Source organism: Ascidia mentula, chromosome 4 (assembly GCF_947561715.1).
Source record: "Ascidia mentula chromosome 4, kaAscMent1.1, whole genome shotgun sequence".
NCBI classification, from domain to species: domain Eukaryota; kingdom Metazoa; phylum Chordata; class Ascidiacea; order Phlebobranchia; family Ascidiidae; genus Ascidia; species Ascidia mentula.
Genome location: NC_138569.1, coordinates 16,102,796 through 16,121,948, shown reverse-complemented (window position 1 = coordinate 16,121,948; position 19,153 = coordinate 16,102,796). Strand labels below are relative to the sequence as shown.

The 19,153-nt window shown below is 39.3% G+C and overlaps 2 protein-coding genes across 9 annotated transcripts in view; both read left to right on the top strand.

Annotated features, from left to right (window-relative positions):
* Positions 1-1,004, top strand: part of LOC145898844 (otoferlin-like) — a 45,204-nt gene extending 44,200 nt beyond the window's left edge. For all 5 annotated transcript variants that reach the window (XM_082987479.1, XM_082987480.1, XM_082987482.1 and 2 more), the window contains one exon: positions 55-1,004. In XM_082987479.1, the coding sequence (XP_082843605.1) occupies positions 55-235 (181 nt within the window). In that variant the 3' untranslated portion in view covers positions 236-1,004. The remainder of the gene's footprint in view (positions 1-54) is intronic.
* Positions 1,005-2,696: 1,692 nt separating this feature from the next.
* Positions 2,697-17,853, top strand: LOC145899790 (AMP deaminase 2-like). 4 transcript variants are annotated; one of them, XM_082988699.1, is made up of 23 exons: positions 2,697-2,834; positions 7,057-7,150; positions 7,271-7,328; positions 7,398-7,531; positions 8,287-8,490; positions 8,640-8,666; positions 9,524-9,629; positions 10,178-10,300; positions 10,516-10,573; positions 11,288-11,429; positions 11,746-11,835; positions 12,038-12,167; positions 12,635-12,766; positions 13,118-13,200; positions 13,275-13,386; positions 13,711-13,874; positions 14,264-14,387; positions 14,811-14,974; positions 15,366-15,486; positions 15,635-15,808; positions 16,186-16,296; positions 16,476-16,667; positions 16,886-17,853. In XM_082988699.1, exons 1-22 carry the CDS (start codon positions 2,807-2,809, stop codon positions 16,662-16,664), a joined length of 2,568 nt encoding a protein of 855 aa, XP_082844825.1. In that variant the 5' UTR covers positions 2,697-2,806; the 3' UTR covers positions 16,665-16,667; positions 16,886-17,853. The 4 variants fall into 4 exon arrangements, with proteins under 4 accessions (XP_082844825.1, XP_082844824.1, XP_082844826.1 ...); XM_082988698.1 differs by having other exon boundaries at positions 8,266-8,490; XM_082988700.1 differs by lacking the exon at positions 8,640-8,666 and having other exon boundaries at positions 8,266-8,490.
* Positions 17,854-19,153: the final 1,300 nt, after the last annotated feature.

Below are 19,153 nucleotides of genomic sequence, written 5' to 3'. Positions count from 1 at the left end.
AGAAACTGTTCTATTTGAATGTCATTTTATAATGTGGGCGTATTTTCCTTTCAGTCGACCAGACACATCCTTCGTGTGGTTCATGAACCCTCTAAAGTCGCTACGATACCTGATATGTGCAAGATTCAAATGGCTCATCATCAAGGTCTTTATCGTTCTGTTGCTTATCGCCCTTCTTGTTCTCTTCATTTACTCGTCGCCAAGTTGGCTCATGAAAAAAATTTTGGGTGCTTGAATCTTGTGCATCTTTGTGGATTTGTCCGTTTCATTGCGTTTCTTTTTTTAGTTAGTTCCTTAGTTACACGTTGTCCGAATTGGTTTTTATGCTTTGCACGAGATTTGTGGCGTTCTCTTGTTTATTTGTACATTTGCTATAACTGCACTGCACGCTTTCACTTACCTTTATCGTTTGAGTTTCACATTTATCTGTGTGCACTTATTTTTCACATGTTTCCATGATATATCTTGGATGTCATTTTTGGCGCACGCAGCAAAAACTAACATTTTCTTTAACCCGAATATTGCGACGAACTCTCCTCAGCCACACATTAATCATTCATTTTAAGCTCATTGAAGTTCTTTTTGTGCAAATACGGTCGTTCTCCGTGAGGTCCGAATCCTTGCAATTGTTAACTGTATATCCTGTTTGCCATCACTTGGAGATATTCGTTTGCACAGTTCATGCTGGTAAACAAAACTGACAAGTTGCCAAAAACCTTTTGATGTGAAAACTGTGCCAGATGATTTGTTTGTGTGTACAGTGCAATGACAATAAACTCATACAACCAATCCGACCAAGTCAAGCTTAACACTGCAAATTTGCTCTTGAAGTAAATATTTGCAGGAACATGATTTTGACACTTGTGCTTTCTGTTATGCGATTTTGTTGTTCACTGGTACAGAAGTGCAATTGATAAATATGAAATGGTGCGCATGTGGCAAAACTTTAGTCTTAACGAGTTTTCACTGTCCTGCAAGATTTTATTTGCAATAAAACAATGTATATGGTATACGGTCTGTTTTCAAGTTAATATTTGCAAATGATAGGTAGACTTGAATATTTCCTTTTGGTTACATATTAACAAAAATTTTTTTTCATGTTTTGTTAAAATTTTGTACAATTTTTGCTAAATTGCTGTTGCCAATGGCAGCATTCGCTGGAGTATTCTATGGCTGACGCCCTGCAAAAAAAAACTATTTCGATTTCTATGGCAAAAAATTGTACGTCATATGATTCGATCGTAATTTACCTTACCTTATTTTTCAATTAACCAGATCTATTTCCACATGCTTAAAAATAACAATATCTCGTTTTATTTATCCAGGTTTTAGCACGTAGGAAGTTTTTTAACCTTTGAAAATGTTCTGAAAATAACCTTAATTATCATTCTGACAAACGAAGAATCTTGCGGACTGTTGAGTAAAAGATGTGGATATCTCATTTTACGTTGGGAATGGTATATGATGATACACAAAATATTGTGCAAGCTTTGCAATGGTGGTAGAATTGTCTTGTAGCCAAAGTTACAAATGAAAAACTGATTTTTTTACGACGGTCATAATTAATATTCGGTCGGTAAACATATTTCCCCCACTAATGAAAAGACAAGTTTGGTATCGTTGGAAAGGTTTTTCAATGAGCTTTGCAATGGTGGTGAAATTATTTTTCCTGCTGTGCCTAGAAAAAAGTTATGAGCGAAAAACTGTTTTTTGGGGGGCGAGGTTATGAACAATATTCGCCCGGTAAACATATTTCCCCCACGAATGAAAGAACAAGTTTGGTATCGTTGGAAAGGTATTTGTGTAAGCTTTGTAATGATAGTAGAATTGTCTTTCCTGTCAAACTGTAGCCAAAGTTACAAGTGAAAGATTGATTTTTTTATGACGGTCATAATTAATATTCGGTCGGTAAACATATTTACCCCAAGAAATCGCGCACAAGTTAGGTATTGCTGTAAAGGGATTTTAAAGAGCTTTCCAACAGTGGTAGAATTATCTTTCCTGTCGACCCATGAAAAAAGTTATAGTGGATTTATGACAGTGCATATTAATATGCGTTACAAAATTCGTTCGAAATTGATATATCTTTTTACATTTCCATAAATTGTCAATCTATGGATCTTGCCAAAAAAATTATCGGAATCCATTGAGAAACAGCAGAGTTATGTGCGTTTGAAGTTTTGTCGACTGGAAAAAAAGTTTTGTCGACCAGCGTCTCTTTGGTGAAAAAGCGACCTTGACTTTTGTACGTAATATCATAAACCGTCCAAACGATTGAGATTGATAACAATAAGCTGAAGTCGGAAATTGGAGAATGTTTTGACTTGTCTCTGTTTTGACTGAGAAGTTGGTTTAGTTCTGTACGTTTGTTAGTTTCATTTCTTTAAGTAACTGAACAACGGGTGGTTTGTATTTTTTTACTCAAATCAGTTTTAGTCCAAACAATATGCTTTTCTCAAACATTACATTCTGGTGGTAACCACGTAACCCTATATGTAGTATAATTATGTAGTATATTCGACAGACATAATGGCGTGTAGAATTATTGATGTGCTGAACGACAGATTGCGCTAAGTGGAACTGAGCACTTTATTCCCACACAGCACAGGTAGCTGCCACTTCCACATAACGTCAGCATCTGCTTTAAACTTAAAGGAAGTGTTGGTTGAGTGAGTGTGTTTGTTTTTTATGTGTTCAGTCATCCACATCCTCTTCCATTTAGAGCATAAAGAAACAGTTAATAGCAAAATACCATTGGGCTGATTGTGCCGTTGGATTAGAGCTATCTACACACCATAGGAACAAGATGACTACCAAAATTTCTAGTAAACAAGGTAAGCAGGTTTTTTGTTTATTCGATTTTAAGATGAATGCCAGATTAGAATCATACAAACTCAACAAAACTGTGTCTGATATTATAACAATAATTACCTTTTCTATCATATTTCCTTTAAACTTTCTATCACAAAGTATTATTGATTTGCAAAAGTACAACGGCTGGATTGAATTAAACCAGCAGTTTGTAGATGATAAACTTCGTGGTATCGGGAGCTTTCCACAGCAGTTTATTAGAATCAGAATTTTCATCATGCTTCAAGCTGAGTCATAGGCTCATTGTTTACACTTACATGCCTGGCAATTCAAAACACCAATATATTAGCTGCAGAGTTAAATTGGTCAAGTGTTTCAAACTATTGCAAAACTAACACTTGTTTTAGTATGAAGTAGATTATAAAACCATAGCAAAGGTGAGTTTTATTGTACTACATAAAGGCTTGAGGTCAGAAACTAACTGTTGATTGGTGAAACATTTAGTGTCAAAGTTTTAAACTTTCAAGATTCCAATTAAAGCAATGCAGCATGATTTTGAGTTATTCCATTGTATTATTCTCACTCAAGAATTTTTTTTGTGTTACATTAAATTCCCGCAAGAAATTAAAAATAAAATATTTATTCATGTGTATAAGTTTGATTGGTATGCTGTTTGCAATATATTATATATCAGTGTTTAACTCATGGCCTAAATGGTGTAAAAAGTTTTAACAAAAAAAAAATTAAAATGTCAGTAATTAAATTCCATCACTATCATGACAAGCGTAGTGTACTGTGTACCATATCATAAGTCTTGATTCTGTGCACCTAACACTTTATCTGGCTGTGACAGGCAAACTACCTTTTTTTGGATAAAAATGCAGATGCTACATAAACAAAAACATTGTCAACTGCGTTTATAGATCTTACTGGCTGCTGAGAAGGTAGTTTTATCCATCACACAGACACACACGATAAACGCACCAAAACCTGACCTTTGAACTGGACGATTTTGCAAAATCGCCTGAGAGCATCGGTGTGATCCACCGACGCGCATTCCTTGTTCTACCTCGGGGCTGTTATTGTGGTTGGCGAAGTGTGCCTGGCGCTGGCACAGTGTTGTGCTTCTGAAATCCGCGCTTGCCAATTTCAGTCGTTCAAGAAACTTTACTTTATAAAGCACAATCGGAGAGTGCAGCGTTTTAAGTTAGGAAAAGCTCGCCTTTACCTGTCACATGCAACAAAAACCGCTTTTGCAGCAGGAAACAGTTGGTTAGGTTTCTGTCGGCGCAAATACATTTCGGATAAACGAATCGTTCTTGGGTAACGCTGCCCACAGTTTAAATGACTATGACTTGTTTAATCTGCTTTTGCCCTGCTAAGTGTACACTCTCAAAAAGCGTCCGCGTTATTTGGCGCATGACGTCATGTAACTTCCCTTCAGCTCCGGCCATCTCTTTGTTTGTAAACCTGCTTGATGCAGGATGGTTTAAGTGAGATATTAACGCAGGCGGCCAGGCCGTTGCTGCGCAATCAGTATTTCCCGTGTGTCAAGAGAAATGTGTAGGCTTGTTGTCTAATAGACGAACTGAAGTCATGTTTTTGCCCAGTGTAGCGTATTTTAACACTATCAAAACAGCCCTTTAAATAGATTTTACCATCGTTGCGACTCTGTTTAGCATACTGCAGCTTCATTGAGTTGAATTTAAATGGTGGGTTCTGGTGATATAATGCATCAACTACGTCAGTGTGGCGATGATCAATTTTATTTATGTTGACGCTTAGTGCCAGCACAAACTTGCTTAATGCAGTGAATTTTGTGAAATCAAAGCCACTCAAACGATTAGTGTACAATACTTGTGTTGACACGTTGGCAAAATTTAATTTTCCAGATGCAATCATGCATGTTCTGCATTAGCGAGCCTCATCAAACAGGTTGTTCACGATGTTGTCATTTGCACTCTGTATATTTAAGACTAATCGGATTCTAGTGTTATCTGACAAATGCTCCGCGTCGTGGCCAATTATTTGCAATTCAATCGCCGATAACCACAGCTGTTTGTGTCACTTGCTTTGCGCAATTTGCAAAACCCGAACTATTTTGCTCGACCAATCCGCGCAATCGCCTTGTTACTTATTGATAGCTTGGAGGATTTAGTTTCCGCGCTGAGGCGAGCTGAGGTAGGAAATCGATTTTCTGTCGTTCGAACGCCCTTCAAACGCACAGTGACCGGAATGCACCATGTTGCATTCTGGACGGAAACAGCATTAGCCAGTATGCAGATACCCGTGTTGTTAGTGCAGCCTGTGAAACTTTTACCTCTTTTTGAGTCTCGCGATTCATTTTGCCATAAAATGACCAGTCGCGTATACAGGAGCTAGTGATTCGTGTTTTTGCCTTAGGTGGAAAACATTTAAGATTTGTCTACTGCAGCAGAGTCTTACTTGCCTTGTCATTATTGCAAAGCTGTTGTTCAATTTTTTTCTACCGATGGTATTAATGACGTAGCCAAATTTGTGCCATGACAATGCGATAATTTAAAACATACTTACGCGCCTTGCACAAATCGCTTTCCAGCAAGATCCTTCTCTAGAGCTTGTTATTGAAGCGCCATTCTCCCTTTTTGGAAAAGGGGAACTCCCCAGTGATTCGTCGCTCTCAAGGTCTCTGGACGTCATATGACGAAACGCGCCTTTGTTCGCAGGCTTTGGAACCCTTGTTTCAAGCGCCTGTTTGTGCGAAGTGACTGGTGCTTATTCGACTCCGCCGACGGCACTGTCCGAAAAACAAAGACAACCTTTTGTTTTAGTACGCTTTATGATGTTTCTTTGACAAGTTAGTTCATAAATGCTTAAATTACGTCGTATTGCTATTTTTCGTTTGTTTGCACAACGTTACGTTCGGTAAATCCTTGACGGAGTCAACCGCCAACTTTTATTGCGCTATTGCGGAATGGGTTGAGTAAATCCTGCCCAGTTTGCAGCGTTGCTTTTATTGACGCAATGGAACGTCCTTGCACACAAATCGCGACGTTACGAAAACTCTGTGCAAACCAGATAGCTGTTTACTCTTTGCTTTAGGCCAAGGAGTGTTTGCAAATTGAAATGTCAAACGTTTAAGTTATGCCTAGCACTTGTTTGTCGGATATGACGAGGGTATAACGATTGCGTGGGCGTTCGGTGTCACTTATAAACTGAGGGCCACCTTAGAAAGGTCGCCAGAGGCGCGTGGCGTGTTGTCTAGGACGCTACGTCCGCTGTGTCTGGGCGTGAGGCATCATTTCACCAGCGAGGGTGTATCCGTCAGACACACACAGTGTTGTGAAGGTGCGCAGTTGGACTAATTTGGATTCCAATTGGACACAGCTTGTTTTGAATAAAGTAACTGCACTGTCTTTGTTATAGCCTGGTTATGTTTTTGAAGTTCATTAAGGATAAACTGTCACAGAGATATGTAGACAAAAGTTTGAGGTTAGACAAATTATAACCCTCATTGTTATGATGTACTTTTACATCTGCAATGTGGCTTTTATAGTTCCTAAAACCTTGAAGTGGAACAAATCATGTTGTAGATTTTTAATTGAAATTACAAATTCTAAGTAACTACTTGATCATGGCTCCACGTCAGAACTTAACCAGCAGTCATTATTTGTAATTTACATGCAAGTTGAATCAATACCCAACCTCTGGGGAAAGCACTGCTCAGGGGAAATATGTAACAATGGACTGCGCAGCTCTCACTGTTGTTTAAGATGCCTTTTCGATTTTAACCTGCATTTTAAACCTATATATTTGCTGGTTTCATAACTATAAAATTTATGACATAGTGTGTAGGCAATCAATAATGCATTGTTACAGCTGTTGTTTAATTGATTCATACACTGCACACTAGAACAGTGTGGGCAAATTCTGTGACTTGACTAAAACTTTATACTATTGATGACAACTACATGTTAGCTGTTATATTATAAAAATCTGATCATGTACACAAAAAAATGTAGTCATTAAAACTATTTTTGTCTTTAATTTCTGCCCTTCTCGTGTCATTTTTAGTTTGTTTTGCGCTTATGAATATATACAACATGTATAAACAACAAATGATTTCATGATTACCATATTGCTAGGTTTCATTACACCTATGGTGTAGCAATAGTTTTGTTACTACTGTATATCAAGTATTTTAATTCTAATCAGACATGTCACATTATTTTTATTACACTTGTGTTTATGTTGTAAACTTTAAAGGTCCAGGTGCTGCTGCTAGAGATACTGATATTGCTAAAGTTGAAAATTCAATTCCTGGTGAAGGTGCTAAAGGTCAACCAAGTTCCTATCTCAGGTAAATATTTTTTACCAACAAAAAGCAACCTTGGGTCATGTGTAATGATTGATATCAGTGCTTTCCATCTTATTATCTCAATTAAAATGCCTTTAGCAATTTGCCCAATGAATGTTACAGGGCTCCGCTATACAAAAAGAAGTTGCAAAAAATGGAAGATTACGACAAAATTGCTGAGGTAAATATATATAAAAATACAATTGATCTCACTCTATCATTTTATAAATGGTTTAATGCTTTTGTGCAGCATCTGTTCTCGGAAGACAATACAGGATGTGGTGATCTGACTGCAACTTGTGAACTGACAGATGAGATACCAATCGTCCGCCAGGAGGAAAAAAGGCAGCTTGTCGACCGTCAATTAAGTCAAGATTTAGTGTCGTAAGTACTCAGTAATGCTGTAAAAAGAAACAAAAATTTTTTTGCAATCCTAATAGTTTTATCATATTTTCTGCTCTCTGTTATCTTTAATACCATTGAAAGCATAGTCACCACTGTGATATGTGCCTGGAGAGGTAAACTTGATGTTGGGATTCACTGTTGTCATCCTTGTTTGCTATCCAGTAGCCAAACATGTAGAATTTGTCCCAATTTTAGAACCATCAATTTTTGGGTGAATTATTTCTTTTATAGTTAATCTGTGTGGTTTGGTAGAATTTCACTCTGATTTTTGTTTGTAGTTTAAAGTAGTTTCATGTGAGTGTTTTTGTGGTTCATGCACACTAAAACTAATACATTGTGCTTAACATGGTTTGACGAAAGCATAGTTGCAAACAAAGTTTTAAGATTTTCTCATAAATCACATAGCTACTTCCACAAAGTGCAACCAATTACCAATGACCTTTTCCTAATTTTTGCTAGTAGCCTTAAGTGTGATTAGCCGGTGTGACTAAAATGTGATTAAAAACTTACATACCGCTGTTTTTGTTTTTTGTTTCCCCTGCCTTTGTCACTCATTCCTAACACACCCTGATCACTGCTGCGTGACGGAATTTCGGCTTTCTGCTTGCTCTGTTGCCTGGAATTGCTGTGCTCGCGTGTGTGTGAATTCAACACCTCATCGCCCAACCGCCGACTGTGTTTGTCCCGGTCATGTGCCACGATCGCACTTACAGAAGCACTAATAATAACCAAAGGCACTGGAAGGCGCTTCAGGGCGCCATAGCCGCAAGTAACCTCATGAAGCGAGCGATTCGTGAGGATGACGAGACCGATAAGAACGGGGTTGGGGATGGTGAAGACGAAACTGCAACCAACATCGTGGGCGACACGTGCCGATTGTACCCCCACAAAGCGTCACTAACCAGCCAGCATATGCTGCCACTACCTGCCCTGAAACAGTAAGTGCTCGGCTTTCGCCTTCTGTACACTCTTAGTTTCAACGCAAATGTAAAAATAGTTGTCAGTTGAAGGAATAAAAATCTAAAAAATGTGAAAGCAAGTACCGTGTGTAGTAGGTAAAAGTTGCTAACCAGTCTTTATTTTGCAGATTGATACAGCTACCCGGTTACGCGAGGTAGTTGTAGTGATATGATTGCATGGGCCATCATAAGATCACGCCTCTTTTGCTCCGGTTCGCTTAAAATGCTCCGCTTTTTTGCATTTTGCCGCGAATCCCGGTCCAATCACGTGGCAACATCTCATTTTGGTCCATTCTTTTACCATCCTACACAAATCACAATTAGCATTAGCGCGTGGATATTTTACTGCATGTAGTGCCTTGTATACTGCTTGTAGACAACAAACATACAATTGACCATATCCAATTAAAACCGCGCTAAGTGCTGCAACGCGGTCATGTGATCGGCAACGCATATAGCTGAATCTGTTGTCCCCGAACTGATGTCAAATCTATATGCGTGGCATGCTCACATCGCGTTGCAGAGCTAGGCGCGACCGATTTTGCAAATTTTGATTGGTTGCCGTGTTGGTTTCCAAGTGCTGTGTGCCGAGTGAATTCGACCTTGTTAACCCTTGCATACATTAACTCAAGTAACACACCGGCGTGATGTTTAGTAACGTACACCCACAATTGGTAGTAGCTCATTTCAGGCCGTCTGAATCGTCCGCTAAAACTGTAGCAACCGAAGAATACCAGAATAACGCATTACTTTATAGTTTTGTGATTATCGTTTACTGCAGTACTTCAGTAATCACTTTCCCATCATATAACACCACAACCCATAGAAGTCACCAACTGCAGTTGTATGTCACATCGCTTCACAGCACCCAGCAAGCCTGCTGCAGATTAGCATCAGTCTTGGCGCCTCAACCCACAGCGGTCGCATCCCACCCATGTACCTGTTTTATCCGTTCGAGCGAAAACCCAATAGGCAGTTATTGAGTCGTGCTAACGTTTGTTTGCGTTTGCAGGAAACGTCTGGGCGAGCAAAGCGTGGAATCGGACTTGGTTGGAATGGGCGACTTTTCGTTGCTCGATTTTCATCGAATCCAAATCACAGGAGACGAGATCGCGGGGGTAAGAGTATGAACGCACACCAGTGGATGCGATAAGCCTTTCTGTCAAAAAATGCGGACTGACTTAGAAGAACCGCTCATTCTAAGCCGAAAGTTTTGAGAACTTGAAATTTTGAACTGTGATGTGTGAACTGGTTAAAAGTTAATTAACAATTTGAATTAACTTTGAAAAGGAAAGCCAAAGCAAGGATGCTGTTAATCATATTCTAAGTAAACGTTTCGAACTCATACCAAGTTCATCATCAGTACTACATTGAACTGGTTGCAGAAAAGCGTCAGTTCAATGTAGTACTGATGATGAACTTGGTATATGAGTTCGAAACGTTTACTTAGAATATGATTAACAGCATCCTAGATTTGGCTTCCCTTTTCAAAGTTATTAACTCCAGATATTTTTCACCCAAATTTAAATTAAACCTTACGAAACCTTAGCGCTGTTGTAAGGGGCGAAATATTAGTGGCCCATTCACTTATACCGCATCCTTAAGAAACCTCGTGAGCTTGACTCGACTAAACCACCTGTTGTTGACCAAACACACGCTTTTGAAGGTTCCTATTCGTGATCTTGAAGAGGCCTCGGAGCATTTAACCGACGCCCTGTGTATCCGTGAGAAGTACATGGAACTAGCCGACCAACGTATATTCTCCACGACATCTCGCTATCTCAGAATGGTAAGCAATGTTAATGACCATTTTGACGTCATCCACCAGCGGTCAAGTGGGTTTTAGCCCAGGCGTTAACATGAAGAATAACAAATCTGTGCCACACTTGAACGAACAAAAATCGTTGCATTTGTTTCGAAAAACATATCAACCATATAAATTTTTCCACATGGATTTTTAGAACATATATTAACAGCATTACTAACACGGTTATTTTGTGACAGGTCAAAGGCAAAGAGGAAGAAGTGGAATCCAACTTCAGTGAGAATATGATTAGCCGAGGTAAAAGCAACTATCACTTCCTGTGTCACGTCTGTTTGTAAGCATGTTGCTGATAACAACCATGCCTATGAATCACTCGCCACTCGTGAGATCCCAAGAGAGAAAAATTTCACCATGGTTGTGCAACCCTCTTGTATGCGTAGTTACGGGAGTCGTAACCTAGACTCCGATCCATACCTTTAAATTCTTATCAGTTCAATCGAATCGCTGACTGGGATTATTTTGACCCTATAATTAACACGAAGCAAAATGAGCCTCACTGTACGTTTTCATTACCTTATTAAAACACTTTCAAACGTTCAGATGCGAAGCCCATCGAAATTGTTAAATGTTGATTATTTAATCACACTACTGTTTGAGCTTACCGCCTCAATGGATCCATGTAGCAAATTGGCTAAGGAGCCGCGGGTTGTACCTCTTGTATTCACCTGTTGATCAACCGAGCGAGCCATGACCCTGAGTTTAGGTTGTTTGATGACTAAAGAATATGTGAAAAAGTGTTGATTTTTTTGCGTAGCATAACACCTGATCACCCTTCTCATTTATCAGCTATATATCAAACAGTTAAGTAAGGAAAACAAAAGAACAACAGAAATGGAAATATCTATTTTGTTGATTTTCGAACTTTCCGAAGCGTGCTTTTGCCTGAATAATTTCGTATATCAAGCCAGTGACGTAATTGTTCTCACATTTTTCACAACTACGTGCTTGCAGACGCTCCGTACCATCCTCCCGCTCAGTCAGGATGTCCATACCGAGATGTGGATCCGAGCAAAATGCCACCAGACTCCGATATGAAGGTGAAAATGGTAGAGGGCGTCTTCCGTGTTTACGAAGACGAGGAACACCTGACCAGGTACAAATCGTTAAAACCTGGCAACCCCTGGCCAGCTACATTTGCTTGTAGCTGAAACTTTCAAACGGGTTGATGTTTAGGGCGAAATAATGTGCGTAAATTTTGTCGCGTGTTTTGCTTTGCGTCACTGTTGACATATTGTTTGTCACATGATCATAAATTTCAATGTTGTTATGACGCTTGTCATTTATGAACAACACACGACCGTAAAATGGCTGGGATTCTTAGAAAAACCCACTCATAATAGGTATTATGTTGTTTGTATTCTTTACGAGAAGGTTTATCAACAAAAATATTAAAATGTTTGGCTTTTTAGAGAGGAACCGCTTGATCTTCCCTACCCCGACCTACAGACATTTATTCACGACTTGAACCGTGTGATGGCGATGACCGTCGACGGCCCACTGTAAGTTGGCGATTAGCAACGTCGGTTAAACAACTCGACCTATAAACCAACCAGAACACCAAATCGGGATTCGTGGCCAGGAAGTCTTGGGTTCGAATCCCGGTGCGGGAAAAAAGTGCTTCCACGTCGCAAACTTTCCGCTGTTTGTAGACTACAATGTAGTTTACATGTTGTTGCTCCAATTTCGTGTGTTTTACTGCAGTAAGTCGTTCTGTTACCGCCGCCTTTCCTATCTTTCATCGAAATTTCAACTTCACGTCCTGCTTAATGAAACGAAGGAACTCGCCTCACAGAAGGAAGTCCCACATCGTGATTTCTACAACTGTAGAAAGGTGAGACGCATTTTTTGTTAGAATATTTCCCCAAATCAACTTGATTGTTTTGCAAAAGTCATATATGTGTGTATTATTTTTTTGTGATAAGCGATTAAAAGTAAACATCTTGCATGCGTTCACACACAAAACAACGCAAAATATTGCGGAATATTTTGTGATTTTACATCATTCCTACACATAATAAGTATTCTAAGCCGAACAAGTTAGCAGCACGAGATATGTATATGGAACCCCCGACGGATTTAGCCCCGAATCACGCAACTGTTCCCACACCTTAATGAAGGCGGTTTGTTTTACAAAGGCGCCCACAGAGTCAGTCACATGGGTCTAATGTTATAAGAGTTCGATGTTGACCCCGTCAACAAGCGTGAACCCTGCAGACAAGTTCATATCTGTCATCACTTTCCATATCCACCTCAGCATTTACAGTTGTTTACGACACCAACCCGCCCATGTTTTGACAGGTCGACACACACATCCACGCCTCGTCCTGTATGAATCAGAAGCATCTGTTGCGCTTCATGAAGAAGACCATGAAAAAGAACGCGACTGACGTAGTGTTCAGCAAGGATGGAAAGGAATACACTCTGCAGGAGGTTTGAGTGTGTTGCATGGCACACAGTGTTAACGTTTCCACCCACCTGTATTTCAATATCCACGTTTAGAGTTCACAATGTATATGCACAGCATACATTGTATAGTCGTGGCTGTCACGTCTGTTTGCCGGGGGCATTTTTTCTCGTGTTATCGCGCGATACCAGGCCATTTATGTTGGCTGTTTTGCTGAAGCCAAAAACAAAAACAAGAAAACAAATCGTTAGAATCACTTTGGGAATTTCCTATTGCCGATCTTCGTTTCACTAAATTCCACATGTTAAACATGGAGGCAGGGTAGAAGTAATTGGTTTTGTTAACATTCGAAGTCCCAATGTTTTCGTCATGTTCAGGTCTTCGATTCGTTGAACTTGTCAGCATACGACTTGAACGTGGACAGCTTGGACGTTCATTCCGACCGCAACCTTTTCCACAGGTTAGTGCGCACCCTGCACTTTTTGTGGTGTCTTTTATGACATCACAATGACATATCCTGTATGATGTTGACAGATTCGATAAGTTCAACACCAAGTACAACCCGATAGGACAGAGCATCCTGCGGGAGATTTACATTAAAACTGACAACAAGATCGGCGGCAAGTACTTCGGTCACGTGATCAAGGTGAGGGCTTGTCACGTCGCAGCAAGTTTGGTCTAATGCCGCGATACATTCTGCCCAAGTGTTGAACTTTATATATTTTGTGCTTGTATTATTTCATATATATTTATATATTCGGCTAAAATTAGTTCTTTTTGGAAATATGCAGGTTACACTTTACTATTGTATTAAAACTAGAATATAACTGGTATTGTGGATAAAAGTTCTCCTTCATTGAAATTGTCATATACTTTTTGATGAAATCTCATGAACTTATTCTCGCAAGTACAGCATTTAGTTATATGTGCACAACACTGTCCATAACATTTTCCCCGAATTCTTCTATAGGAGGTTATGGACGATCTCGAAGACAGCAAGTACCAACAATCAGAACTCAGACTTTCAATCTATGGACGTTCGCGGGACGAGTGGACGAAACTGGCACAGTGGGCAGTCAACCACGAGGTGTACAGCGACAACGTCAGATGGCTCATACAAATACCCAGGCTCTTGTAAGTAGCCAATTTCGTTTCTTAATTTGTAGCGAATTTTTGCCGCTTTTACATAGGATTTGACTATTTCGTAAATGGTTCCCGGCGAAATACCAATTTCGCAGCTAGGACAACGTGATGCGTGTAAGAATAAACATTGCAGGATTGCTTGATATCTGTGCGACAAGTCGCATGTACAAAGGAGATAGTATTGGAAATCTAAAGCGCCCAATCTGGTTTCCGATCATAAAAAGAAATCTTCGTGGACTTTACTACTATAAGATTTAACACCGTTACGTTTTACCTTTCCATTATCCTATATGTAAAAAATATTGACTTTTCAACTCAGTTAAACTTTGTTCTTTAACCTTTGGCTCAACGCTTGCGTCAGTGTTTGCTTTCTGTCGCAGTGATATTTACGCGTCGAAGCAATCGCTCCGCTTCGCCGATTTCATCGACAACGTCTTCGGTCCCCTGTTTGAAGCCACTCTCTACCCCCAGAAACACCCAGACATTCACCTGTTTCTTCAACATGTAAGTTTGACCGAACGAATAAATTTTGACTCTGTATTCTCATTACAGCAACTAGTGGAAAAAGTTGGGGTTGTGAATACCTTGTATGTGGGTTGCAATAAAACAAAGATTTCTCCTTCCCTGTAAACAGTGCCTTTGTCCTAGGTTTTGAACTGTTATAGGAACGGAGACTTGTTTTAATGCCGAGCTCTTTTATGTTTTCATATACTTTGCATACAACGAAGTTGTGGCCCCGGGGCATTCCGCTATACATCAAGAATAAAGGAACCCGACCCTGAAAGTTTCGAACACATATTGTTCTTCTCACTCAAAGTCCACACAAACTTTATTATTAGCTTGAAATAGGTTGTATTTCAGGATAGCAAAAATTCCCATGTATGCAATGTGTGGTTTTCCATGTTCACAACTTATATCGAACTTCAGGTAACCGGTTTTGATTCGGTGGATGACGAGTCCAAATCCGAGCATCACGTCTTTACAATGCAATCCCCACTCCCTGAAAACTGGACGGCCCCCGATAATCCACCCTACTCATATTATGTGTACTATATGTACGCCAACATCGTAACACTCAACCAACTGCGAAAGTAAGTCTGATTTTATTTGTTTACCTAACTTTCCGTAGCAGGTTCAACACCAGGGCAAATGTGTGGAGAAATAGTTGCCGACTTTGTGGGCATTACCGGTTTTTTAGTGGTCGGAAAACGGGCTTGTAGGACTTGACAAATAAATACAAGAAACAATAAAGTAGCAAGGGTACAATGCAAGTGGACGTAAAAGAAAGCTTATTATAATGCTGAATCAATAAAAGACCGATAAAATTGCCCAACTACAATCCAAAACATATCTCTGACTAAAACAACGTAATTCACATATAGAGGGCAACCCCTTACTAACTGCTGTCATACACTTAATACCGTTGAATGTATGCTTTTAAAAACAACAAAATAATTTCAATATAATTGCTTTACGTTTCAGAGAGAGAGGTATGACCCTGTTCCATCTGAGGCCTCACTGCGGCGAGGCGGGCCCAGCGCACCATCTAGTGACCGCTTTTCTGCTTGCCGACAACATTAGCCACGGATTGCTGCTGCGCAAGGTATGGATTACGTTGTTGTTGTTTTTTTCAAAATTTTTTTGTCCAAAGTGCCTTATACGTTTTACAACAACTAAACTGAGTTATAGTCCAGCAATGCTGTTGAAATGACGATTGTGATGTTTTTAATATCTCTAAACTTTTTTCCCAGGTTCCAGTGATGCAGTACCTGTATTACCTCGCACAAATCGGTATTGCCATGTCACCACTCAGCAACAACGGCCTTTTCCTCAGTTACCATAGAAACCCACTCCCCGACTACCTCGCCAGAGGACTTTGCGTATCTCTATCCACTGACGACCCACTCCAGTTCCACTTCACCAAGGTAAACTCAAACTTTAAATTATGTTAGAACTGTACTAAACTACAGTTCAAAAATAAAAGCAAAATCCTTCCCTTGACTCGTGTGAATGGAATTTAATTTAATATATGTGACCTGCTTGATGATCGCTATCTATTAGGTTATTTTTCCTGTTGGCTTGTAATGTCATCATGGTTGTTGGGACAATGTATTATTTGTTAGTTATTTTTGTTTTGTGCACCGAAAGGTACCACAAAGTGGAAATCTGTGTGCCTCTTAGTGTAAAAGCTACCTCAGTACCACAGTCAACATCTGTACCGATGAGACCTCACAGGCCGAAACAGTGTGTTCAGCTGTCTGCAACTATCAATATCTGTGTTTTGTTTTTCAAACATTTATAGGAGCCGCTGATGGAGGAATACAGCATTGCGGCTCAAGTGTGGAAGCTTAGTTCGTGCGATATGTGTGAACTAGCAAGAAACAGTATTGCCATGAGTGGCTTCCCTCATCAGGTGGGCTTGAGGAAAGTGTTTATGCATTGATTGATTCATTTTACCAATGATCATGCCCTACTTTGAATGAATGCAACTGGGCAGATTTTTAAGATTTTTTGCATAGTCAGTAGCAAGTTTAAGTCTATATATGCTATTTTTCTGCTTTACATATATCAAGCCCATCCTTTTTCTCTTAGTTCAAACAATACTGGCTTGGTCCGCGCTACCAAGACGAAGGCTCAGACGGTAATGACATCAGGCGAACCAACGTACCTGACATCCGGGTCTCTTACCGCCACGAAACACTTCAAGCCGAACTCCGGATGTTGATGGATTCGCTGATGATCAATAACACAAAGTCGTCCAGCGAAGTTGGCAGCTTGTAAAGGGTAAATATGAAAATTAACACAAAAAGTACTGGCTTTAAATAATTCAGTCTGGATTGCGAAAAAGGAATATATGTTTCGCCCTACGGTCATCGTCAGTCTTGGATGAGAAGGTGTACCTTACATTCCACTTATTTAACGTTGAACACAGCAAATATGTCGTTTCCTGTAATATACTTCTATTTACGTACATCACAATATATTTTTTCTTTGTCTACCAGGTACGTTACACCTTGTGTTCAGCTATTCGTCGCAACGATCTTTTCTACCTTCCCGCGCATAGCACACTGCTCATTTCGACAGTATTGACACCTGTGTACGCTCCACTGCGCTGCTCCACCACAGTAACCCTCGCAGACCATTGGTTTTGTTCCCATGTACAAATTGCTCACCAATTAAATGCTTTTATTGATTTTCATTGCAAACAAACTTTTTACCACCTTAATGACAAGGTTCCGTGATTTTTATTTTCCAAGCTACCTTTAATCATAAAATTTTAAGAAACCCTCGTGTTTAAGGAAGGTTTAAGTTGTAATCACAAATCAAATGCTTTGCATTCGAATGCATTCTCTAAAATCTCAATGAAACTGTTCTGACAAATTTTTAAGTTGCTGTAGGCCTTATGCGAAAAAAGCTCTTCCCACTGTTTGTGAGCAAATCTTTTAAATGAACTTGTTTTGATTGCAAAGTGGTTATTTGCGCTACTGTGACTTTCAGTGCAAACTTGCAGGTTACATACCATCACGGCTTGTTCGACCATAACACTGCTAAAGGCGATTTTTTGTTGTTGCATTTATGTTTTATATGCGTACATGTACATATAAACACGTATAAAGGTACATGCGCCGTTGTTAGTGATAAAAAAAACCTTGTGCTTTCAAAATACGTCCCATCTTACGCCATATCGTTTCGCTTTGCTGGTATGATTTTAACTTTTAACAAAGCTCATAAAAAAAAACGAATGTAGCCGTAATTTGTAAAGTTATAACTCAAAAATGATTTGTACAACTCAAAATCAACTACCATTAAGTGCGGAATGGTTACAATATTTTTCTTGTACATTTCACCCTTGTTCAAATGCCCTTCTTCTTTTACTTGGGTGCAACAATTCACTCGTGCAATGCTGAGGTTGCTTTTTGCTTTGTGTGCTGTTATTTAAATACATTTGTACCCAGCCGTCTATAGCAAATCCAAGCAGGGTGTGTAACACAGTAGTTTGTTGGAAAAGTTCACAATAAAGCTAACTAATCCAAAAACATTGAATAGTTCCCAACAATTTTGGATAAAAGTGGTGGTGAATTTAAGGTTTAATACATCCACTTATTAGTTTTCGAGAAAATTAGTCGAAGTTTACGTAGTTAAGTTCAGGTAATCACCGCACTTTGTTGCGTCACATACAATAATTGTTCCCTTTTGGAACACGGTGTGGATTTGATTTTTTCCCAACGTGATGTTAAGAAGTGTCCTTTTTTTGACTTTGACAGCCAAGAACCTTGAGGATGGTGACAGCACAGGCAAATGTTATTCTTGCACATCCCGGCAACCAACAGCACTGCAAAATTACCCTGCTTGTTATTGGGGTAAGTATAAAGCGATATTTCGTATAAATAATGTGCAACAATACCAAGAATAATTCGGTAAAACAATGCTTTTTCAGTGATAAAAGTTTAAGTAAACCTTTTTCGATAGAGTTGTCTGTTTACTGCATAGGAAAACATTATTTTTATTGTTGGTATATTGTTTTCTTCAAATGGGCAAATAGGCCTACTTATTCAAAGAGTTCTATCCTCAAATAGGCCTGCATTTTTTTCCAAAATGAACTATTAACGCAACAAGTTTGTTTTATCGGTGCTCATGCCATTTTATTTGTTTTGTGAATTGTTCATTTGCATGGTTGTTTAACGCGCAAAGTATACATGATTTGATTTCTATTTCTAATTTCTTTAGGTAATGGAGATTTTTTTCGGTGGTGTGTGCATGGTTTTGTCTATGGCTTTGCTTATATACGTATCCGCTTCGAATGCCGAATACCAGAGGCTACAAATGCAACAGTATACATATCGTGAAAACATGCGCCTCTACAACCCGGATACAACCACCATAGGCCCAATGGTAGGTCAATTGTAACTTGTATCTAAAAAAAACTCCTAACTACCTAATGTACAGAGTGCTGCCACTGTTCAAAGTTCTTCAGAAAACTCTACGTTTTGCTGTCCTTTGTACGACGACTATCCCAACTACAACAGTTACCCAGACTACGCCCGTCATTTTTACGTAACATGTATTGGTGAAGGATTATGGTGCGATGTTTGGGTAAGGCTAACGAAGGTTTTCGTGTTAAACTCTGCTTTCATTCCTTTATCCCCGTTTTTAGGTCTTATAAATTTTCACAAACCCAAGAAAAAATTGTTTTATGATTAAACATTTTACTATTTACAATAGTTATATTCTCATGTAATTTTCTGTAAAAAAATTTAGGTAGTCGTCGC